Here is a 22,534-nt window from a genome sequence, read left to right as displayed (position 1 = left end):
TAGGAACTACCTTGCATAAGTTCAACTAAATATATTTATTATTACAACTCATGAGGCCTTGGGTATCGCACTATAATTACAAAACATCATCGTATTATATAAAACATCTCTCCTCGCTCATTTCAGTATCGTGACTTTCTTCCGTACATCATTACTTCGTTTGCGTGACATGGTTGGCGGTATAAGCAGGTGCCATCGGAGCTACGCCGCCGTTGCTCGGTGGCACATATCCAGCCTCACCAGGCTGAGCCATGTGCGCATATCCGTAGCCCTGGTTCTGACCTTGACCGTAACCTTGGGTGTAGCCATAGCCGTTGCTGGTGTTGTTGTTTCCGTAGCCAGGGCCGGGCGGAGGGGCGTCAGTGCCGATGCTGGACCGGCCGTCGCCGCCGTAGTATTTGTTCATCTCCTGCTGACGTCTCTTGCTCTGGGTCTTGTGTCGGCGGAAGAGACAGACACCGATGATGATTACGGCGAGGAAGATGACCACGCCGACGACGATAGCTGCGATGATGCCGCCGCCGATGACTCTGACGCCGCTTCGGGTTCTACCGATACGAGTTGAGGTTGTAACGCGGGCGACGAGCTTTGCGACATCGCGAGCAGCGGTACTGGTTTCGACTTGGATGGCGGGCATGTTGGTGGGGTTTCCTTTGACTTTGATTGAAGATAGACGAATTATGATTCTGTGACAGTCGTGATTTAATAGAGACTTTTTTCAAATTGACAACTTGTTGCGATCAAATTGAGTCGAGGAATTGCCTGAGTCTTTATCATTCAAAATTAAAGCACTAGACTTCTAGAACGTCATCCCAAGTGCTTCAGGCCACACGGCAGAGACAACAGTGTTGATCACTACCCCTAGTGATCCTCCATCTCCGCCTCAGATAGTGCCAAACCAGCGCGATGCCAAATGACATCGGCTGTGGCACAGCATAGACCAAACCATCCCAAATAGGCAGTACGAGTGGCTGTCCGTTGCCGTCACGACTGAAATCACTGTATTGACACGTCTGGCTGCCTGATTCCGAGTCGTTGTGTAGGTTGTAAGGTGGTAGCGGCCGCAGTAGCGCAACGCCAGAACGCGGGATCGACCGTTGATGTCATCAGTCTCACTGCCAAGGCGAAGGAGTGAGACCAGCCACAGCGACGCTAGACTACCACCAGCAAGGAGTAGACCTGTATTTTTACTCGGCCGGTCGGTCTTCCGCGGGGTATCAAGCATGAAGAGCGCACACCGTTTCAAGGCGGCTCGAGAAGGCTAATGGGCAAAAGTCCCCCGAAAAACAGGAAAATGGGGCATTGTGCTGCGACTCCGCGGATTGAAACCGGATGCAGCCGTGGTGATGCTTGAGGTTCGTTCACACCAGCGCCGGTGAGGACCGGCTCGCCTGTTTCCCCGCTCGATTGAGTGAGCAGCGTGGACCCTGAACATCGGCAATTTACAGCAGATAGATCTAGCGAGTGACCTGCCTGGTGAGACAGCAGCTGTCTCTGGATTGCCGCGACTGGTGTATAACCTAATCACTATTGGAAGAATAGGTAACGTTCACATCAATTCTCAAATTTCACCCGATTGGAGTATTCGAATGAATGAAATGATCCCAAGCACCTTATTCACTGAGAGAGGCCTTGGCGAAGGCTTCAGACGTCATAGCATAATGAGGTACGATCTCACAGGAAGGTACTCTAGGTAGGATCTCACAGAGTCATCTCTCCTAGCTAAAGGGCTCAAGGTCATCTGGCTCACTACCGATGATGAAATAATGAGAGCCCACTGAAGATTCTTGAAGATTTTGGGTAATGTGTTTGTGGTGCTTGAAATAAATGACTCGCTGGGTTGACGGCGCATTTGTACGTAAGAATTTCCAGGGTGTTGACAATGGCGACCCTCAAAGGCGGACACATGCCGACGACAACAATTATCCGGCTTTCCAATGTAAAGAGAGTTCGATAATGATCAGAATTTTCTACAACGACCATACCATACCTTGGAATTCTCTCGTCGGTCGTTGGCCGTCCTAAGTAAGTAACTGTAGCAAGTGATCTCAGCAGGCTCATTGAATGGCTTGTGTGATCAGACGTACATATGCCGAGGCCGTGATGGATCGATCTTCCAGTGGACCTCCTCTGAAAAATTACATGAAAACACCAGACGAACCACAGTTACTACTCCATGCACAGTACACCCGATCAAAATTGATCGCAAGCTCCGATGTACCGCCGCAAGTGGCTCTCCTCACCATCCTCACCCCTCACTAATATCGGGAAATCCCTGCAGCTCGCGGGGGTTGGGCTGGATCGTCTAGATGGAGATGATCTGATAAGATAAAAACTTATTGCTCACCACACTCACGCAGCATCCTGCCGCCCATCCATTCATGTTACAACTACACCCTTGTCTTCTCTGTTGAGCAGCCAGCAGCCTACTAGGGCCCCCCAAATTTGGCGAAAAAATTGCTGCAGAACTGCAGAAAATCGCTCGCTCGCTTGGAGGAGGGGCGGGCGGAAACGTGATAACGAACGTTGGTTCTCGCCAGCCACAACTCTATCCCGAATCCGAGCGACAGCAAGACGCCCGTCAACGGATGTAAGGCACAATCCAGGACCCTCTCTATCTTACAGTCTCTCTTCAGTCCTCACCTCTCTTATCTGTATCTTTCTCACACGGCCTTGCTTTTTGTTACTGCAGCTGCTACCCTGGTTACTCTCTGCACACTGGAGTTGAGTTAGCCGCGACGATCCGATCCAGTTCAGATGCCGCCCTTGGTCCCTCCCACGCGACGCTCGCGCAACGGCTGCATCGACTGCCGCAAGGCAAAAGTCAAGTGCGATGAAATACGCCCCTCATGCGGGACTTGCGCTCGACGTAGGCTCGTGTGCCAGGGATATAAGACGCAACCCGGCGCTGCACAGCATGCCAGGCACTCACCCTCGTCTCTGCTGGCGGCCGGTGCTGGTGCCAGTAATACCGCCGCCGCGGCAGCAAAGGATTCAGTACCGGGATCTGTATCAAGCTCTCCGGACCTCCTCTCCGTAGCCGTCTCCGCCGGGTCTTCAAGCAGCAGCTCAACGACGCTGGCGGCACAAAGATCACCGCCAACTTCAAATCGGCAGACACTGGCTCTAGATACACGCACTTTCTCTCTGCTTCCTCCGGGGTCGGTGCCTGTCGCAGACCAGCCGTATCTAGAAGTCTACTTCAACAGACACCCCTTTGAGCTGTTGATAGGTCACGAGTTCGTGTGCGAGATGAACGCCAACATCGTGATGATGCTGCAGCAGGACCCGGTGGTGATTGCTGACACGATTTCGGCCATTGGCTACTCATATGACGTCGGCAGCTCTTCCGCGGCGCTGCTGCCTGTATTGAACCGGAGGGCAAAGATCCTCGCAAACTTGAGGAATATGAAGCCCTCAAGCCACTACTTTGAAGAGGCGCTCTTTCTGCTTCTCGGATTGTGCGCAATGGAAGTGAGTTCATGTTTCCCTTTGCCCCCTCTTTCTCCTGCGTGGGTCGGTTTCCATCACTTCTGCTCGAGACTGGAACATAAACCCCGTGGACCTTGCATTAGATGGATGGATGGGCCACTACACCCCAGTGACCCGAATCGAATTGCTCACAGGGTCTAGCTCGTCACTTTGGCACAACCAGGACACCATGCAACCATACCCACAGTCCTATCAAACGTGGCCTCTCTTATCAGCCACCACGTTTCTACGGGAGGCGACGTATCTTCCGTGGCTAGATACTACCTCCGAGCACTGGCGAGACAAGACCTCGTCGTCTCTTTGATTCAGCTCCGCCGTCCCAGAGTTCCCAGCTACGTCTGGCTAGAAAATGAAGCGGCCAAGCCAGACCGTCTTCTCGGGTATACCGTTACCCTCATGCCGTTGCTAGAAGAGCTCTGCACTTTAGCCGAAGAGGTCCGCGACCAGATCCTTCAGCCTGCTTTCCCAAATACCCTCTTGGGCGGTGGCAGCGCAACATCGCCGACAAGCACAGAGGAAAGGGGTTCATCGTCTCCGCCCATCTGCGTCGACAGCTGGCTCGACGCCGGCTACTCCAACCTCGCCCTTCGCGCCGACTCCCTTCGCCTGCGCCTCGAGTCCTGGAAGCCCACAATCTCAGACAGTCTCTCCTTCCGCTCAGCGCGCAAATTCCGCGCTCAGGCTGCCTGCTACCGCGCGGGCGCCCTCCTCTACCTGCACCGGCTCTTCTGCCTCCCCGGGTCCGCAGCGGACGCGGATGGCGAGGCGTTGAGCAAGGCCCACGACGTGATGCTGTACACGAGCGGGCCGCCCTCCGAGTCCAAGATGCTGCTGTGGCCCGTCTTCATGGCTGCTTGCGAGATGCTGGACGCGGACGACCGGGCTGCCGTGCTCGACGTCTTTGACTCGATTGGCACGCACCGCAAGACGGTTACGGTTGAGCGGACGAGGATGTTTGTCGAGGAACGGGTTTGGAAGGCGAGGGATCAAGGGAGGGAGTGGAATTGGATGATTTTAGCGCAAGAGTTTCCGGGGGAGTGTTTGCCGATCTGATTCGATATCCATCAACTGGGAGGTCAGCCGGCGTGTGGGTGAGGTAATTAAACAACTCACCCAGGGTTCGGGTTGTGGCGGCGGCGGCACGACGGGCGGCATTTCATCATGAGCCGGGCCTTTCTCTCTCTCTCCACCTCATAAGCATGATTATATGAAACAAAACGGGTGCATTAGCTTAGCTCGTAGAATTGTCTCCCAAGGGGACATGTTGACGTTGAAATAGGCTTCACTGCAAGCGCATCCAGTTGTTCGTGGATCGGGTCCCACGCGGTCTAGTCCTTCACGGTTCACCCACTGTCTCGGATTCATAAGCTCTGAACCTGGCGACCACGTTGCGGCGCAGGCTTTGGCTATCTTTGCTATCATGACAGGCTATCTTGATAAAGCATGTCGAGAACGTCAACCGCAGATTCGAAGCCTTGGGCATGGTGGATGAACCAATCATCGTTCAATGCTGTTAGCACACTTGGCATTCCCGCATATGTCTCTAAAGCCTTTCTTAGCCAGCGCCAAGAGCGGATATCTGATCGGCCAGCTTGTTTCTACCATCGGTCGTCTTTTCCTCAAGTAGCCTCATTTCCATCTCAAAACTCAAGCTACTACTCTTCCAGTGCCTCCTCAAAAAATGGACGGATCAGGTGCGGGGTCCAATGTGACCTCGGAGACAATCGGCTTCACGTTTGGTGACAGCGGGTGGAAAGAATGAAAAGTCTCTTGCAGATCCCTGGGGGTGGTCTTCAGGGATCTATGAATCTGATAAGGTCGAGCTGCAGATGGACTCGCACCACTTGATCAATCTGATAAGCCGCTGGGATGGAGGGTGGACTATTCCGTGTGGGGGGATGCGGTGTTTTTATTGCCGACATAAGAGCCACATCTGCTCTTTTAGACCGAAGTATTCAGCAGAGTTGGAAAATTTGCACCAGCTACCGGGACAGTTCTCGATCTTCAATTTTCCGTCCGAGTTCCTCAACGAACTCTTGAGACACCGTCGATTGTTGTCTGTACAGGAGATCTATTACAGACTCTCATCGTGTGTAGAAGCCGAGTGGGGATCCTCTTTCAACCCAAGACCCGCCGTCGACTACGTCAGCCACGATGGCGAAAAGACTACTCGAGAGATTTCGGGTGCAAGATGACCATGAGCACGGATACGAGACGACGAAATGGATCAATCCTGATATCGCTCCTCTGCCTCCCAACAGAAGAACGTGGGGAATGTGGGCATTCCTGGGTTTCGGATCCATCTCCAAGTAAGTCTGGTAGAAGCTGCATTAGTTTAGTTCACTGCATTTATGTCCAGATGTGCTAATCATTGTTTACAGTCTTTGCATTTCGGCATGGACAGGCGCGGCTTCCCTGCTGTCGCTGGGTCTCACCATCCCGCAGACCATCGGTCTAATGATCCTGGCTAGAGCTCTGATTTGTCTGCTCGTCATCGGTAACGGATGGATGGGCTCTGAATGGCACATTGGGTTTACTGTGTCTCAAAGGTAAGCGCAGCAAATTGTCATTCTTTCTTTTTCTGTGCAAAACGGCACGTGAAATTAACTTGAATCCTGCAGAATCATTCTGGGCATGAACGGTGCCTACATCGGCCAATTGATCCGAATTATGCTATCCATCGTCTGGTACGGCTCTCAAGCCTGGCTGGGTGGTCTCTGCGTATCTGCTATGCTTAGCAGTTGGAGCTACAACTTTTTGATGATGGAGAACACGCTCCCAGAGAGCGCGCACATGGTCACCAGAGACCTTGTGGGATTCGTCATCTTCCACTTGATCTCGGTTCCATTCCTGGTGAGAAAGCCTCGCTCGAGCTTCTGAGGCCTCTTACTAATGTTCTTTTTGTAGCTCATCAGGATTGAGAAAGCGAAGATTCCCGTCATCACGGCCAACCTCATTGTCTTCGTCACAATGATGGGCATCACGATCTGGGCCTGCACTACCGGCGGCACAGGCCCTCTCTTCGAGTCTGGCGCCAAGCAGCCCTCCCTCCTCACAAAGGAATGGGCCTGGGTCTACGGCATCATCGCCTCAGTCGGCAACATCTCGGCCGGTATTCTCAACCAGTCCGACTTCACGCGTTTTGCCCGCAAGCAAGGCATCCAGGTCCCTGGTATCATCTTCTCGCTCTTCATCCCGGGCATGATCGTGCCCATTTTCGCCATCCTTACTGCCTCGGCCTCCATGGAGATTTGGGAGCTCGAAGAGCCCATGTGGAACCCGTTGACCGTCATCACGCAGTGGATGATGGACGACTACAGTTCCAAGGCCCGCGCTGGTGCCTTCTTTTGCAGTTTGGGCTTCGTTCTCGGCCAGATTGCGGAGAATATTCTCGGCAATGGATATGCTGCCGGTATGGATCTCGCGGGTTTGCTCCCTACCTGGATCACTATCAAGCGTGGCGCGCTTCTGGCCGCGGCTCTATCGTGGGCTGTTCAGCCGTGGGAGTTTTACAACACTGCTAGCACGTTTGTGTCTGTGGCGGCTAGTTTCTCCGTCTTTATGGGCCCCTTGACTGGCATCATGATGACCGACTACTTTGTCGTCCGCCGGCAGAAGATTGAAATCAGCCAGTTGTACACTGGGTCCAAGGAGGGAGCCTACTGGTACACTTACGGTTTCAACTGGAGAGCCTTTGTCGCTTGGGTCGTCTGCTTCGTCCCCGCCATGCCGGGTATGATTGCCGCGGTCAACCCCAACGTCAAGATCAACGATGGACTTTACAAGTATTACCTTGGCAACTACATTTTCGGTTTTCTGGAGGCTGGAGCGCTCTACGCTCTCCTGACCTTTGTCTTCAAGCCACAGAGGCTTGGATGCCAGGATGACTTTGATCTCTATGGCACATTCGAGGATGATGTCGCGATCAGCAAGGGCATGGCGCCTTTTGAAAGACCTAAGGGAGTTGATGGGCCCATCGAAGGAAGATCGGTACATCTCCAAGATGACGGGTCCAAGAACAAGCCCGGGCCCTCGATTGCTGTTTAAAAGCTTTGATACCCATACTTACATGTAGAGAAGGGAGAATGTACTGGTAAAACTCTATCACTTGTTGCAAGTCGCGTAGAAGGTGGATTATAGCTAGCTTGAGTTCGAATCGTCTAAAACCTGAGCAATAGCATTCATCGCCTGACTAGACGTGGCTGCTGAGCCCCTCTATCCCCAATACCTCGCTATCACTTTTGCAAGACGTACGACCCCGGTGCTGATTTCTTCTTTCTGTGATGGGCCAAGTTAGGGATCTCCAATATCCTAAGGGCGCTAGAATCAATCGACTTACTGTCGGCGTCGCGAAAGAGAACCGGAAATGCGCCGTACGTGGATCAACACCTCGAGCGGCAGTACTCATCTTGTCAGGCCCCTGCCAGGCATGATAGTACGATCCCGGAGTGAGAAGAACGAGTTCCGTCGCCCACGCCTGCCACAGCTCATTGGCAAAGTCCTGCTCTGGATCTTTGCTCTTCCCGGCTTTCTCAATTTCCATGAAGCGGTCGATGCCGTCAAAGTAGAACTTACACCAGACGAACATGCCAGCTCCGGGATCGACGAAGCTGAAGATGGGTTTCACCTTGCCGCCATGGGAGTTCTTGACGCACACTACAAAACCCTGCGCTTCAGGTATAGGCGACTTCTCCGCAGGCAGAAGGTCAAAGTGGGCACTGAACGCATCCAAGAGCCAGTCTCGCCTGGTGCGGTACTGGAACTGTAGGTTTTGCAACCAAGTGAGATAACCGTCGATGCCCCATTTTTGAAGGAGACCAAGAACGAAGGCTTGACTCAATCCCGCTGGGTCCTGTGTCTCGACTTCAGTTGCGCGGAGGAGACGTTCGGTGAAGACCGGGTTGGCGACGAAGTATCCTAGACGGAGTCCGGGGAACAGGGTCTTCGAGAAGGAATCGAGACGGATGACTCTGCCTTGGGCGTCCATGGAAAGGAACGTGGGCACGAGGGTGTTGAGGAATTCTGGGATGGGCTTGGGCGTGAATGATGTTTCTATAGGCGATCCGTAGCCTGGGTATTGGAGGAAGTAATAAGGATCATCTTCGACGATGATAATGTCTACTATCTATCAGCAACTTCTCCGCAGGTGAACCTGAGTAGTTCGAGCGTACCAAACTCAACGCAGATGTCGTAGATTTCTCTTCGTCTTTGTGCTGAGATAGTGATTCCTGTCGGATTTGATCCGACAGAAACAAGGTAGAGTCTGTTACTCGTTAATCATCTACTGGACCCATAGCGCTGAGGTCTGCAGGTGCACTTACACTCTTGGTCTTCGCGACCCTCTTTCCCGCTCATCCCATCTCGACAAAAGATGTCTAAGATTCTTCGCCATGATTCCTGCCGCATCAGCAGTGACTGGAACAGCTTTGATACCTAATGGGATCCAGAGAGCCTGAGCGGAAGGGTACGTAAACTCTTCGACTATGACATAGTCGTCATCCTCGCAGAGTAATCCAACTACCTTTGCCCATGCATTGGTGTTACCGGGGTGTAGTAGGCACTCGTACTCGCAAGGGGGCGAATGTACTCTTTCTGTTAGCTCTTTTGCGAGGGCTATCAGCTGCCGATTGCCGGCACCAGAACCTACGGGCAAATTGTCAACATCGCTGTTCGAAAGTAAAAGTACGGCTGAAGGTTACCAAAGCGGGAATACATACCATATTGAAGAAACTGGGTCAAGTCTAGATCTCCTGCAGACAAACCACGTCCGAATTCCAAACTCAGCCTATCTCTTTTGTCTTGTTCGAGAGAATGCCGGTTGGCTGAAAGTGGAGCTTCGGGGAGCAAACAATTGAACTTGGCTTGGTCAAGCGGAAAGAGGGACGGATGAGGTAATCCTACTATTGTTAATTTCATCTCATCCCAAATATCGGGAGCTTCGCGTTTCACCTCCGGCAAAGCTCACCATGCCATCATATCCCATGAATTTGATGATGTCTTTCAACGGTGAGGGATGACGGGCTCTGCTCTTGGCATTGATATGATGGGAAAGATCCACCATAGTAGAGCTGTGGCCAAGGCTCCCCATTTTGTCGTCTCTCTTCGTGTTAAGTTGAATACTTAGTTGGAGACAGTTTTGCAAATGCAAGCTCAAGTGAAAACAAAATCAATAGTAGATATAAGTTTACTCATTCGTCGTCAAAAGCATGAAAACCCTTGAGCTACTTGCCGAAGCTTGTGACATCGTATCTAGGCTAATGTCCCCAGAGTATTTACATACGTGGGCACTACTCAATCATTCCACTTGACATATCGAGTCGGCCCATCGGACGGAGATCCGGCCGAAGCTGGAGACGATATCTTATCAGTTGGCTGCCCGCGGGGAGGGAATCAAGCGTTATCGGCCCCATGTCGGAACGGACCTCGGAGACCCGCCGGAGCCCAGTTCTGTCGCCGAAACCGTAGCAGGAGCTGTTGATGGCATATTCATCAGTCAGTCATCAGATGAGAATGTTTGATGTTTACCCATACCCATTGCACTCATCATAGTTGTAATAAAATCATCTCACCATGGGCAACACCATCTCATACCAAGAAACGCCAATCGAGCTCGGATTGGGCGACCGGGGAACGATCCGCGGCCTCCAGTTCGACAATAAGTCCAGGCGCTTCACTGGTGTTCCCTACGCACTGCCACCGACTGGCGAGCACCGATGGCGCAAGCCGCGACCATTACCCGCATCATACTCATACACCGACGATAATGGAGGAGCATACGACGCAACCAAGTTCAAGTCCGTATGCCCTCAGAAGGCGTTCCATGTAGTCAAGCCTGACGGTGGTGGAAACACCTATGGCGAAGATTGCTTGTTTGTCAACATCTGGACCCCGGTTCCCAAAGAAGGCGAAGAAAACAAGAAATGGCCGGTGCAGCTTTGGATTCACGGCGGGTGGTTCCAGATGGGTGATCCGTCGCAGGAGCCGGGTATGGATGCAACAGAGCTGATTACTACGGGTGGCCTCAACGCCATTGTCGTCGCTATCGGGTATCGACTCAACGTGTTTGGGTTCCTTGCTGGAAACGACCTTTTGCAAGAGAGCATCGGTGAAGCGGGCGGTAACTTCGGTCTTTGGGACCAACGAGTGGCCGCGGAGTGGGTGAGAGACAACATTGCTCATTTCGGAGGAGATCCGGGGAACGTGACGCTTGCCGGCCGGAGTGCTGGGGCATACAGCGCCGAAGCTCAGATGCTCTACGACTTCCGGAAGACGGGAAGTGTCTCTTCACTATATCAACGCATCTTCATGGACTCAAACGCGATTCCGGCCCAGCCAAAATCTCTTGCCGATGTCCAAGGCCAATTCGACGAGCTTTGCGACTACTTTAGGATTGACGCCTCAGTGTCAGGAGCGGAGAAGCTCTCTATTCTTCGGGGAAAGACTGTGGAAGAGCTTTTGGAGGCTATTCCCCAACTGAAAAACCACACCTTCCGGCCCGTCACCGATGATGTCTTCATACACACGGGTATGATTGAGTACCTCCAGGGCAAGGACTTCGCAGATGAGTTCAAGCGAAGAGGGTACAAATTACTCATCGGCGAGGTTCGCAACGAAGAAACTCTTTACTCTTCATATAACGCACCCACTGAGCCCACGCTGGAAGCCCTGCGCTTACAGGTCTCAAACTACTACGCTCCAGACGTTACAGATCGCGCGATCCAACAGTACAAGCTGCCAGAATCAGACAAGTTGCGAGACTGGCAAACAACATTCGGTAAGAAGCCTCTATGCAATTTTTGGTGTCAGTATCACTGACTACATGCCACAGGATCAATCGTTTCGGACGGACAAGTGCGGGCACCGTCCAGGGCACTTGCGAAAGCGCTAGTTGACAACGGCGTCGATATTCGAGACGTGTGGCGATACCAGATCGCCTACAGGCTGTCCTTCATCAACGAGAAGGTAGCTCCCGCTTCCTTCGGGGTGGCGCATGCCATGGACAGGCCCATCTGGAAGTGAGTTTGGTTCTCTCTCTTTTCCTATTTGGACACGGCATCTATAGGCTAGGCGCTCTTACTGACATATTGACGCAACGTAGCTTTTCAATCACCCATGGTCCGACCCCCACCGAAAGGCAATTGATGCAAGGCTGGATTCAAATCTTGGTCAACTTTGTGAACAACACTGAGGGCTACGAGTACGGGACGAAGAGTGTTGAGGAGATGAAGGTCTTGACTCCGGAGGCCACGATCGAAGTTCAGCCTGATGAGCGATGGAGCGAACTGGTGAAGCTGGGGAATATCTTTGCTGGCAAGTGAAGTGCTCTAGAATCCGAGGCAGCCAGTCACATTAATCTGAAGACATGCCTACGGTCCGCTGCAAGCTCGTTCGGATTAATGCTTGAGGCGCAAGGTGTCACACGTTTGTTCGCTAGCGATGCGAGATTGTGGCTGATGCCTGAAGGCCAGTGATTTTGCTTCCCATGCGCATGCTAGGCTAGGAATAGCGTCTTGAGTGAGCTATTACTGTGCCTTCAGGGTGTAATCAAGAATTTAGCTCGTCGTATTAGGGCTGACGGACATGGGTTCGGATCCTAATGCTTACTTTTATCCCAACCCGACACCACCTGAAGTGAGAGCGATCTCACTCCAGACGCGCAGTTGCCTCATGTAGTCAGGGGTTTTGCCGCTGGGAACTGGCAATCTCAGCTGCCCGGCGTCCCTGGGTCCGATAGACAATATGTAGTTCTGCCATCGCACATTTGAAACTTCAATTTTCATTTCGCGTCATTCAGAACTTAAGTCGCAAGAGCAACTCACACCTGTGATGCTTCATTCACTACGATGGTCGGCCTGGGGTCCAGAATACTGGGCCCTCGTCGGCGGCATCATCTCCTTCACCGCAATGGTGGTCCTCCTTGCCCGCTTTGACGGAAAGCCAATCTTCACATGGAATGGAGTGACACTCAACACAGTAGTATCGATCTTGTCGGTAACGATGAAGGCCGCTGTCGCATTCGTCCTCTCAGAATGTCTAGCGCAGTGGAAATGGATCCTCTTCACCCGCGAAGACCGGCCGCTCATGGACTTCGACCGTATCGACGCCGCCACCCGCGGCCCTCTTGGAAGCTTGCGGATCATTTTTCGAACGCGAGGCGCGTGAGTTTACCCCCTCCACCATGTTTGAACGTCTCATAAGACGACCACTGACGACTTTGGCACTAGTCACGCCGTTCAACTTGGTGCTATCCTGACGCTGCTTGCCGTCGCTCTCGATCCCCTCGCCCAGCAGGTTATCCAAGTTCGAGAGGGCGTTGTCTATACGCGAAGCACTCAGACGGACAAGGGACCGCTTGCGCTAAACTCCGGCACCCAGACCTACTCCATGGGCACAGCACAGGTCACAGAATTATCGAGGCAAAACTCTACCACGACGCAGTACTGGGTTTCAACGGACACGCCGCTATCCATGCAAGGCGCAATCTTGAATGGGCTATCCAAATCACGCTGGGAAGTAGAACAGGAGGCATTGATCCAGTGCCCTACGAGCAACTGCACCTGGGACCAATTCAAGAGTCTAGGGATCTGCCACAAATGCAACGACCTCACATCAGAGCTCAAGCAGGTCGGGGGGTTCGGACAGGCAATCATTGCGTTGGCAAACACCACATTAGCTGGCTATGAAGTCCCCGGAACAGCATTCGTCCTTCCAAACGGTCACTTCATTGCCAACATCGATGGCTGCCCACCATACAACGGGCGTTACGCAGAATGCGAAAATAAACAGCCATTGGGCGTCTACTCGGATGACAAGTACACGACCACATCGTTCGGAACCGGAATCCCTAGCAAAACCAACTCCATGAAGGATGTGGATACGCTCTTGTGGTCAATGAGTATCATTCACCCAGATATGGAGGCGCTCAATAAGTCGACCGGCTTCACTCCCGGCGAGTCGGACAGGGGCTCTACGACCGGACTCAAACTTTGGCCAGACATACCGATGCAAGCTACCGAGTGCGCGCTCTACTACTGTGTCAAGCGGATCGATTCAGCGGTTGAAGGCAACCAAGTCAAGGAGAACGTCACCGAAGCGCTAGATTCGAGACGAGATCCGGATTCGTGGAAACGCTCCTCAGAGTACGAGGACGGCCAACCAGAAAATATCATTTCCAAAGAAGCAAATGGCACGCTGGAGTTTGACAAATATTGGTCTGCTGTTTACAATACCGACCTGAGGCTTGAATTCCCCAACATCAGTAACGAGGGCTACTACCGAATATCCCAAGACTCTGTCAAGTCGATGAGCGCGCACATGCAGGACTTGTTCCGCACCAATCTTTCAGGCACTCCGGATCAGAGAGAGGAGATCGAGAAGGTACTGGGATCTGATGCAGTTGGCTTCAATGGCGCGTCGTTCGGGCCGTTTGAAGCGGAAAAGTGGTCGATGAAGGCTACGCCGCCGGCGTTGGACGGTCTCTGGACTTGGACCAGGCACAATATCACCAGCACATTTTACACCCTAGCAACAAGCATGACCAACGAGATGCGGAGGAACTATGCGCCGGGTCAGAGTCTGAAAAGTGGCCAAGATACAGATCGTTTTCAGGACGGTTCCTTGAGTTACTACGGCAAGGTGGGCAAGTCCACAGTACTGTACCACATCGAGTGGCCGTGGATTGCTCTCCATGGCGTGATGCTTATCTCGGCGATCGCGTTTCTGTTCACAACACTCGGTAACTCCAATAGTCGAGGCAACGTACCATTGTGGAAGAGCAGCTCCTTGGCCGCCATTAGGCATGGGCGTGATGTTGGTGGTGTTTTAAGTCGCACCACCACCATGGGTGAGATGGAAGACACTGCGAGGAAGGTCCGCGTGAACTTGCGCGGAGAAGAAAGCGAGGAAACCAAATCTTGCATTGACCGTACAACTGGCTCAACCCCGTCTGAACCATAACTTTCTATAAATCGATCGTATACTGAAATTACCCTATCAAAATCGCGTCATGGAGCAAGCCATAGATCCCAAGGCTGCTTGATACTTGACAAGGCTGGCTAATACTTGTATCTGAAGTGAATGTTCTCTCTGTCCGTCATATCTGCCTCGGCATTCAACTTTCCAAGACGCTCACTCTCCCCTTTGGAAATCCCTTGCTCGCGAACAAGCCTGTCCCGCCTCTTGTTCTCCCAGATGTCTTGAATAAAAGTCAGCTTTCAGTTTCGAACCGATTGACAGCAGCATCGGACAGACACTTACAATAGAAACGCCAGGTAGCCATGCTGCAGAACTCAACGCAGTAGAGAACAGCACAAGCAGTGAGACCACGAATGTACTTTGGAGCGTCAGACGCCACAAACATTTGGGCGCCCACCGCGTTACCAACACAATAGGCGACGAACAGGACTGTAGATGTAACAGTCTTCTTCGTCCTCCCCGCAACGTTTGAGGGCAAGAAGGTCCAGATCACTAGATCATGTTAGTACTCGGCATTGACGAGGGATAGACACGATATTAGTGAACAGCAGGAAAACTTACTGAGACCTGGCAAGGAACCAAAGACCTGCAGGATGTACATTCCCCATCTTGTCCATTTCATAGAATCCGTGGGAAGAAATGCCAGAGCCATCATGCCACTGAAAGCTGGTACGAGAGAAAACATCATCATCAAGACTAAAGAGTCCAGTGGTCAGTTGGTGCAGGATTCAAATTCTCGTTTTGACAAACTTACATCTGAGATTTGGCTTCTTCAACGTGACGAATCCAACTACTAGAAACCAGACAATGCTCACGCAGTAGTAAGGAGTGGAGCCCTTCAGCAACGTCTCCAGCGGGGTGAACCCAAATGACTTCCAGATCAGTTTCGAAAAGGTCGTGTTCGCTCCGTTCGGTAAGGCATTGATAATGGTAACGAAGAAGAAGAAGTACGTTTGAGGATCTGCAAACGCAAGTGTCAGGTTTCGCTCGTCGTTGAAGGTATTTGCAGGCAATTCTTACCCCTGAATGTCAACCACACTTGGTCCCATTTGAACTCGGATCTCTTTTGACGATCAGAACCTGTCTGGTTGACGATGACGCGGGCCATCGCGGCTTTCTTCTCTTCTTCATTGAGCCATCGGACTTCGCGGGGCGTACCGAGGATAAACCAGACGAGGATTCCACACGCGATGGTCAGGCCGCCGAGGAATAAAGAAATTCCCTTCCACTAAGAATGTTCGTTAGCCAAGGATCGATCGTGAGCAGGATCTGGGCTTAACTTACTGCAGCCAAACCACCCGGGTCTTTCTGAGCGTGCAATCCGATTCCATACATGCAAAGCCCGGTGATGATGTTCATTCCGGCGTTGGATGTGCCCCAAATCAGAGACCTCAGGGTGTGCTCCTGAGAAGTATACCATGCTCCGGTAATGAGCATGAAGGTCGGAGAGATCGTGCACTCAAGAGCGCCCTGCAGCGTTCGAAGGATCATGAGGTGCGCAAAGTTCTTAGCAAAGGCGATGCACAGAACAACGACACCCCACAGTACCATCACAACCGACAGGAACTTGCCGGTATGACTCTTCTGTATCAACCAGTTTCCTGGGAACTCGCAGACGAGATAGGAGAGGTAGAAAATTGTGCTCAGCCAGTTGAATTGTTCGCCCACGAGACCGGTATCTTCTCGCAGACCGAAAACAGCTTGGACGCTGAGAGATGTCTTGTCCGCTTGCTGCGTGCCATAGCACACCCACATCAATGGGAGGAGCCATAGGTCGATCTTGAACCGAAGTTTTCGGAAGTAACGGTCGGAGTATTCGGTCGCATCTTCGATGGTACCTTCGAGAATGTCGTCTGGCTTACTGGTCTCGTCGACTTCAGGAAGCCTTTTGGTATCGGCTGCGGAAGCCATCTTGGTAACGGAGGTTGGTCGAAGTGCGGCGGCTAAGAATAGCCCGATGTGAAGTTTCGTGAACAACCCTGTTCAGATTCCCACTTCGAGATCAACTCAAGGGTCCACTCAACTACGGAGAGAGAGTCATTGTTTATATCCATGACTGTATTCAAGAGCGACCAATTGATCTTGGTTCTACAGTCTGCATGTCTTATCAAGTCGACTACTGGTCCATTGAGCCCCTGGTTCCATCTTAAGATATTTCGGCCGGATCTCTTCCGGGCAACTCCAGCTAAGGTACCTTAGTGCGGTAGCCGCGATACCGGAGATAACGACCCAGGCCACATTCCTGGTCACAACAGCCATTCTTCGATAAGAGTGGCCGCGTTGTACAGAGCTAGGTATCTGCTAGGCAAAGCTCTTCCGATTACGAGCAGACCACGGCCCGGGATCCGGCCGAGCTTACATGGGCTCGTTGATCATGATCGGTCCAGGGGACTACGATCGGCTGTAAGATTGTAAACATGATGATTAGAGATCAACTTACATGTATGTATCCCTTTAGGTTTATTGAACTATCTTGTCTATCATGAAGCAGTAGAGTCGCATGAAGCAGTAGAGTCGCACAAAGTCTTACAACGCCGATTTCGAGCAAGGCGCGAAGGAGACCACACAATGGCCAGCCAAATCCAGTCCCCCACCGTGGATGCATCAGGAAAGACAAGGCTACGCGAATCATTAGAGCGCGCGAAGAGACGTCAAGGGCCCAGTGTTGGCCAATGGCTAGAGTTTCCAGGTTACTCCCTGGCGAGGACAGTGGCGCCGTTGGGTGAGGATGTGAGTGAACAGCCTGGCTCTACCAGACCTCTCATGCTGACTGAAGCTTATAATACAGTGGGTTCTCATAGACACGGAGCACGGGAACATCGATGACAGCCAGATGTATCTCCAAGTCGGTGCGATCTCATCTTCGGGGGCGTCTCCAATCGTGCGGATATCAGCTTCGGAACATTGGATGATAAAGAGAGCTTTGGATTGTGGAGCGCATGCCATCATGGTTCCAATGTGCGAGACCAAGGCAAGTCTTTGCCATATTCCGCCAAAAAACCGCCTTGAACTGATGTCATATCAATCAGGAGCAAGCTGAAGCCATCGTTCGCGCTTGCAAGTATCCCTCCTCGCGCTGGCCACAAGGTCTTCGAGGCGCGGGAGCTATGTTTGCCCCCGCAGCTTTCAACCAAACCGGCCGAGAGTACCTTCTTACCGCCAACGACAACGTTATGGTTTGCGTACAGATAGAGAGCCGAAAGGCCGTAGAGAACGTGGAAGAAATCGCGACTGTTGACGGCATCGACATGTTATTCATCGGACCCAACGATCTTGCTTCATCCATGGGTTATGTGGCATTTGACCATGCCTCAATACCAGAAGTTCAGGAGGCGTCAACACGCGTGCTCAAAGCAGGGCTTGATGCTGGGAAATATGTCGGTCATTTTGCTCTTAGTGCCGATGCTGCGGCATTGAAGTACGAGCAAGGGTTTCACTTCGTAAACTGCGGAGCCGATATCGTCGCCATCACAGCTTGGATGTCAGAGGAAATGGCCAAGTTGAAGGACTTGGTAGCGGCTATGGGGAAACAAAGAAGCGAGGTTGAACAAAAGATCGACGGAAAGCAGGGAAACGACGATTCAGAGAATAAGTTACTCTCAAACCAGAGCAAGTTTGGCTACAGTTAAGGATTCAAGGTAGTCGAATCATTGATAACTAGAGGTACTCTCTTTACTCAGTCGCCGGTTGGTTATGCAGCACCCACCTCACTCCATCAACGACAATCTCTGGCTGTGTCATCTGCACAAAATGCCCACTCTCCTTCGCAAACACAATATCACTCTTTCTAGAGAGCTTCAGAAACTCTCTCATGAGCTTCTCAGTTTTCGCATCAACGCCCTCAATCATATCTCTCACATGCTTCCTCTCCTCCTCCGTCCCGTTCCCCTTCGCGACACCCGCAGCGTAAAGCCCGCTCCAGTCTCTGCTTCGCGTGCCCACAATCACATACACTGGCTTGTCCCCAAGAAGCGGCTGCCTCTTTGCCAGGCCCTTACTCCTCAGCGTTTCGAAACTTTGCGAGTAACCCTCGGAATCCTCACGCTGCGCAATTAGTTTGTGCTTCTCTGTAGCCTCTTCCGCGATAAAAGCGTCCCATTCTTCCTTCGTGAGTTTATGCGACGTCGTCAACCCCCAGCCGTCGTATGTCTTGACTCCTGCGGCGATCTTTGTCCAGAGAATAGGATCGTTGACGTCTAGCACGAGCGGCGCCGTCTCATGGTTCGCATCCACAAGGACCAGACCCGCGACCTGCTTGGTGCCTTTGAGGGCAAAATACTCGTGCGTGAGCACACCAGCCCAAGAGTGGCCCACGAGAACGAGTGGGTTAGGTATGGGGGCGTGTTCGATCAAGAGGGCGAGTTCTTGGGCAATGTTCTCGGCTGTTGGTGGGTTGGGTGAGGGGTCTGAGTGGCGATTGCCGGAGCGGTCATACGTGTAGCTCCGCACCTGAGAGGGGCCGAGAAGCCGTATCACAGCTTGCCAGTTGAGGGCATCACTGGCTACACCGGAGATAAAGAGTACAACGGGATCGGTGGGGCTGTTGGGCTCTGGACCGTGGGCGTAGAGAGCTAGAGAGTGGGTGCCGATATTGACGAGGCGGCCGTTTGGGGGGAGGGTTGAGGCCATTGCTGGAGAATTGACGTGAGACGTCTAGGTGTTCTGTACGATCTGATAAAACTCGCGGACGTGCTAAAGCGTCGAAAATCACGGTTGGCAAGTATCTGTGGAATCAAATGTCTGAAGAACGCAAGTAGATATTTGTAATAACAATATTCAAGACGATGAAGAATGATGAAATGGCTTTGTAATATCACCAATCAGCGCCCTTCTGAATACATGTGAAGCCGCGCCGTGCTGCACGGCCCACTATTGCTTACGTTCGTGATTTTCGTGCTTACTTCTGCTTCTTCTTAGCGAACTGCTCTCCCTGCCAAACCTCCACGCTCGAGATCGCGCAATCTTGTGGCATAGCTTACTTCGGTCAGTCCTTTCAAGTCATACCCATACAAGCTATCGTGGATTCATCCTGACCACGAAGCAAAAAGCATAGGATCCATACAGCCATCGTAATTCGTCGTCTCTGGCATGGAGTCGGTGGTGCTGGGATTCCAGATTCCGCTAGCAACGTCAACCAAAGAGGATGATGCGACCTCAACATCAGGAAAGGGTCTTTTGTCGGCCCTGCGGGCGTTCTCGGGTGAATTTCGGCCTTCATTAACACGACAGGTGAGCGAGTCTTCAGCAATCTCACTGCGGCGTCGGTCTAGCAATTTCTCAATGATTTCTCGGCTTCTCTTGGCCCCAGACCACCGAGGCTCTAGATCTTTGAGCGATCGGGCACACTTCTCGGCATCTTCCAAATAAGCTGGATTGCTGCGATCGATAGGCACTCGAAGACTGAAGTTGAAGCCTTGTGAGCATTTGCGGCCAATGTGATAGAAATTGCTATCACAAGTAGGCGCCAACTTACAGGATGATACCCGACAGCGTCAGATAGTGGATGCAGATAGCCAGATGGTGTGAAGCTGGCACCAAGTCTCGAACCATATCAGCGACGTAGATACAGCCCCGTGCAGCATTAATGCATTGAACGATGGCTCCAGAGACGTCCACTTCGTCTCGTTCTGCGGAGTCTTTGGGATAGTTCAGGAAGTATCTGCAGTCTATTAACAATGTCGTTCCATGATCACATACCAGGAACTCATTAAGCCTACCGGTACAAGTTAATAAGAGATCCTGCGTGTAGGAAAAACGTAATCACACAATGAACCATGGATATATCCCCGTGGCTCTTGTTCTTTCTGTTTGCTGAGAATTGGATTTCCCCGGGCAAACTCTCGAGCCACTTTCGAAGAGCCTGATCATGAGCATCAACGCGAGCCAAGAACCTATGAGTTCTTTCTGCATCTGCAGAGGCGATCTTCTGTAGGTTCAGGGGAGAGCTGAACTCTTGGATCTTGCCTGCAAGCCGGCAGAGTTTAGCAAACGCTAAGAAGCCGCTCATGGAGCTCGTTGTCGCTTCTACGTCGACAGCGTGTCCGCTCTTGATCCCAGACATTACATCCTCATCGCGTACGTCCAATGGTAGCTCACAGTAGCAGTCTTCATCTTTGACCGCGAGAGGACGGCCAAGGCAAATCGATGTCGTTCTGCAAAGAGCCACGGGTTATTAGCCAAGGACCAGGCGTTACTAGGATGTAATGATACTGGAGTTACAGTACCTGTCCAGCGTGTATACACACCACCACACTCTGCGAGACTGCTCCCGAAGAGAAAAATCCTTAGATTTCATATGAAGAGGTGACTGCTGATTTACGACAGCGTTCTTTTCGATCAGCAGGCTATCGATAAACAAACGGAAAGGAAGTCTTACGGAGTGACCACTAACGTGTAGCCCCATGTCGATTGCCGCCCTCACGGCTTGTCCGGCTAAATTCCAACTTTGAGACACAGTATTCCACCCAGCCGAGCACATCGACAAAAGTCCAAGACACTGAACTTTCTCAATGGAGGACTCTCCCGTTGATGCAGACAAGATGAGAAGGGCCTTTTGGTAAAAATCGATACCGGGTAGCCCGCTCTCCAAGTTAGACGGTAATAGCCCTGACGCACACGCACACACGGCGAAGAAAACCATAAGAAACCTTCCTCTCTTAGGTGAAGAAGAATCTGGCCCGGCTCTCAGAAGCTTCTGATAACGATTCATAAAGTGAGGCTTGATGAGAATAGGGAATATGTAGTGGAGCTTGTCGAAGTATAGGCTCACAAGCAGGTCAGAGACATATTGCGGCGGGCGAGGCAGGCTTTCCGGTGCAGGTATGTACGGAAGAGGAGGCCAGAGTTTTCCACGAACAAATGAAGGTATCTCAAGGTCTCGTAGGTTTAGCGTTTCGTGACTGGCTCCTGTAGAAGATGGCGTGGCTGTCGCCAAATTCGGCAGGAGGTTTCTTGCGGCCTCAACGATAAGATTATTCGCTGCACCACCCACAAAACTAGATCCATGGATGGTTAAATCTTTTGTATTGGGAATCAGAGTTTCAAGTGTAACATACCGTGGGCGGCCGTAGGAATCTCGTACTAAGGCGCCTGCTTGGCCGAGATTCTCGGCGGCCGATTTTGTCAAACTGAAGGTACTGACTCCTGGAGTAAAAACATCATTATCATCCTCGCTGTTGGATGAACTCGTTTCGGATTCATCGTCTATTACGCCTGTGTTGACATTCAATTCAGCAACGCATGCGTATGAATTTGGATTTGCAGTCGCTCCGGATTCCTGTCGAGGATATGCGGTTGCTTGAGATAACAATGCAGCAAGTTCTGGTAATGACTTAATTATTTCAGCTGCTGAGACACTGTCAGAAGGCTGATTGTGGTTCGCTGGCGCAGGTGATTGTTGGCTGAGGGCGCCGATAGACTGTGATAGTTGCCCAGTGAGCACTTCCAGCCGTTGACACAGTGCGTCCATCTGTTGGCATCGTGCTTCGAAAGATGTCACATAGCTGCTCCACAGTAAGACCTTGATTCAAGTAGAAAGGTTCGAGTAACAAAGGCAGGCCTAACTTACTAACGACTGGCAGAAGCATTGTCCTTCGTTCCAGGAAACTCGCATGACTGTTCACGAGAGCTACAATTGTGACAAGGTTGTTTACCGTCGCATTTGATCTTCATCACCTCGTCAGCTTTCGAGTCGTTTTAGATGTATGCTTACGTAGTCGTAGTCATGTTGCAGCATCCAAAGACAGACCTTTTTGCGCCGGCAGGCAAGACAAGCTTGCCAGACCCGACCGCCGGCAGAGTCAGCAGTGGGTGGGCCTTCAGGCTCGATGCCACTCAAATCTTGTCGGGCGGACATGACAGTTTCAGTCAAATTTGGGAAGCTCGAGTGAGGCTCTATTGACCAGCATGATATACGTAGAAGTTCCTAGCATGTCGTGTATGCGTATCAAGAAGGAGTGGGAAACCTACCGCAACTCGGGGACCGACCGGAGAGTCGAAGATGATCGGAGAGGTATGTGGCGGCCTTATCTGCGATTAAAGTAGCGCCGACTCCACTTTACCCCATGCT

At 51.8% G+C, this 22,534-nt stretch overlaps 11 protein-coding genes across 11 annotated transcripts; 5 read left to right on the top strand and 6 right to left on the bottom strand.

Annotated features, from left to right (window-relative positions):
- Positions 1-151: 151 nt before the first annotated feature.
- On the bottom strand, positions 152-637 carry CCOS01_09999 (uncharacterized protein; the record flags this gene model as incomplete). The annotated part of the gene is made up of 1 exon (XM_060458156.1): positions 152-637. The coding sequence occupies one exon, from the start codon at positions 635-637 to the stop codon at positions 152-154; it is 486 nt and encodes a 161-aa protein (XP_060311321.1).
- Positions 638-2,757: 2,120 nt separating this feature from the next.
- CCOS01_09998 (uncharacterized protein) lies at positions 2,758-4,545 on the top strand (the record flags this gene model as incomplete). Its single annotated transcript, XM_060458155.1, has 2 exons — positions 2,758-3,474; positions 3,634-4,545. The coding sequence occupies 2 exons, from the start codon at positions 2,758-2,760 to the stop codon at positions 4,543-4,545; spliced, it is 1,629 nt and encodes a 542-aa protein (XP_060311320.1).
- A 435-nt stretch (positions 4,546-4,980) lies between these two features.
- CCOS01_09997 (uncharacterized protein) lies at positions 4,981-5,235 on the top strand (the record flags this gene model as incomplete). Its single annotated transcript, XM_060458154.1, has 1 exon — positions 4,981-5,235. One exon carries the CDS (start codon positions 4,981-4,983, stop codon positions 5,233-5,235), a length of 255 nt encoding a protein of 84 aa, XP_060311319.1.
- Positions 5,236-5,646: 411 nt separating this feature from the next.
- On the top strand, positions 5,647-7,539 carry CCOS01_09996 (NCS1 nucleoside transporter; the record flags this gene model as incomplete). The annotated part of the gene is made up of 4 exons (XM_060458153.1): positions 5,647-5,801; positions 5,874-6,041; positions 6,114-6,345; positions 6,400-7,539. The coding sequence occupies 4 exons, from the start codon at positions 5,647-5,649 to the stop codon at positions 7,537-7,539; spliced, it is 1,695 nt and encodes a 564-aa protein (XP_060311318.1).
- A 188-nt stretch (positions 7,540-7,727) lies between these two features.
- On the bottom strand, positions 7,728-9,212 carry CCOS01_09995 (uncharacterized protein; the record flags this gene model as incomplete). The annotated part of the gene is made up of 5 exons (XM_060458152.1): positions 7,728-7,766; positions 7,832-8,610; positions 8,664-8,755; positions 8,814-9,135; positions 9,206-9,212. 5 exons carry the CDS (start codon positions 9,210-9,212, stop codon positions 7,728-7,730), a joined length of 1,239 nt encoding a protein of 412 aa, XP_060311317.1.
- Positions 9,213-10,062: 850 nt separating this feature from the next.
- CCOS01_09994 (uncharacterized protein) lies at positions 10,063-14,448 on the top strand (the record flags this gene model as incomplete). The annotated part of the gene is made up of 6 exons (XM_060458151.1): positions 10,063-11,266; positions 11,321-11,507; positions 11,591-11,720; positions 12,049-12,123; positions 12,238-12,650; positions 12,717-14,448. 6 exons carry the CDS (start codon positions 10,063-10,065, stop codon positions 14,446-14,448), a joined length of 3,741 nt encoding a protein of 1,246 aa, XP_060311316.1.
- Positions 14,449-14,546: 98 nt separating this feature from the next.
- CCOS01_09993 (uncharacterized protein) lies at positions 14,547-16,377 on the bottom strand (the record flags this gene model as incomplete). The annotated part of the gene is made up of 6 exons (XM_060458150.1): positions 14,547-14,686; positions 14,749-14,958; positions 15,028-15,162; positions 15,221-15,427; positions 15,487-15,694; positions 15,751-16,377. 6 exons carry the CDS (start codon positions 16,375-16,377, stop codon positions 14,547-14,549), a joined length of 1,527 nt encoding a protein of 508 aa, XP_060311315.1.
- A 657-nt stretch (positions 16,378-17,034) lies between these two features.
- On the top strand, positions 17,035-18,095 carry CCOS01_09992 (uncharacterized protein; the record flags this gene model as incomplete). The annotated part of the gene is made up of 3 exons (XM_060458149.1): positions 17,035-17,196; positions 17,255-17,311; positions 17,496-18,095. 3 exons carry the CDS (start codon positions 17,035-17,037, stop codon positions 18,093-18,095), a joined length of 819 nt encoding a protein of 272 aa, XP_060311314.1.
- Positions 18,096-18,138: 43 nt separating this feature from the next.
- CCOS01_09991 (uncharacterized protein) lies at positions 18,139-19,095 on the bottom strand (the record flags this gene model as incomplete). The annotated part of the gene is made up of 1 exon (XM_060458148.1): positions 18,139-19,095. One exon carries the CDS (start codon positions 19,093-19,095, stop codon positions 18,139-18,141), a length of 957 nt encoding a protein of 318 aa, XP_060311313.1.
- A 395-nt stretch (positions 19,096-19,490) lies between these two features.
- Positions 19,491-20,527, bottom strand: CCOS01_09990 (uncharacterized protein; the record flags this gene model as incomplete). Its single annotated transcript, XM_060458147.1, has 3 exons — positions 19,491-19,866; positions 19,940-20,125; positions 20,184-20,527. 3 exons carry the CDS (start codon positions 20,525-20,527, stop codon positions 19,491-19,493), a joined length of 906 nt encoding a protein of 301 aa, XP_060311312.1.
- A 132-nt stretch (positions 20,528-20,659) lies between these two features.
- On the bottom strand, positions 20,660-22,321 carry CCOS01_09989 (uncharacterized protein; the record flags this gene model as incomplete). The annotated part of the gene is made up of 4 exons (XM_060458146.1): positions 20,660-21,461; positions 21,522-21,968; positions 22,034-22,080; positions 22,250-22,321. 4 exons carry the CDS (start codon positions 22,319-22,321, stop codon positions 20,660-20,662), a joined length of 1,368 nt encoding a protein of 455 aa, XP_060311311.1.
- Positions 22,322-22,534: the final 213 nt, after the last annotated feature.

The sequence above is a fragment of the Colletotrichum costaricense genome (genome assembly GCF_030867565.1).
Source record: "Colletotrichum costaricense strain IMI 309622 chromosome Unknown Scaffold_10.1, whole genome shotgun sequence".
NCBI classification, from domain to species: Eukaryota; Fungi; Ascomycota; class Sordariomycetes; order Glomerellales; family Glomerellaceae; genus Colletotrichum; species Colletotrichum costaricense.
Note: the sequence above shows the minus strand (reverse complement) of the source record. Positions and strands in the feature narration are given on the sequence as shown.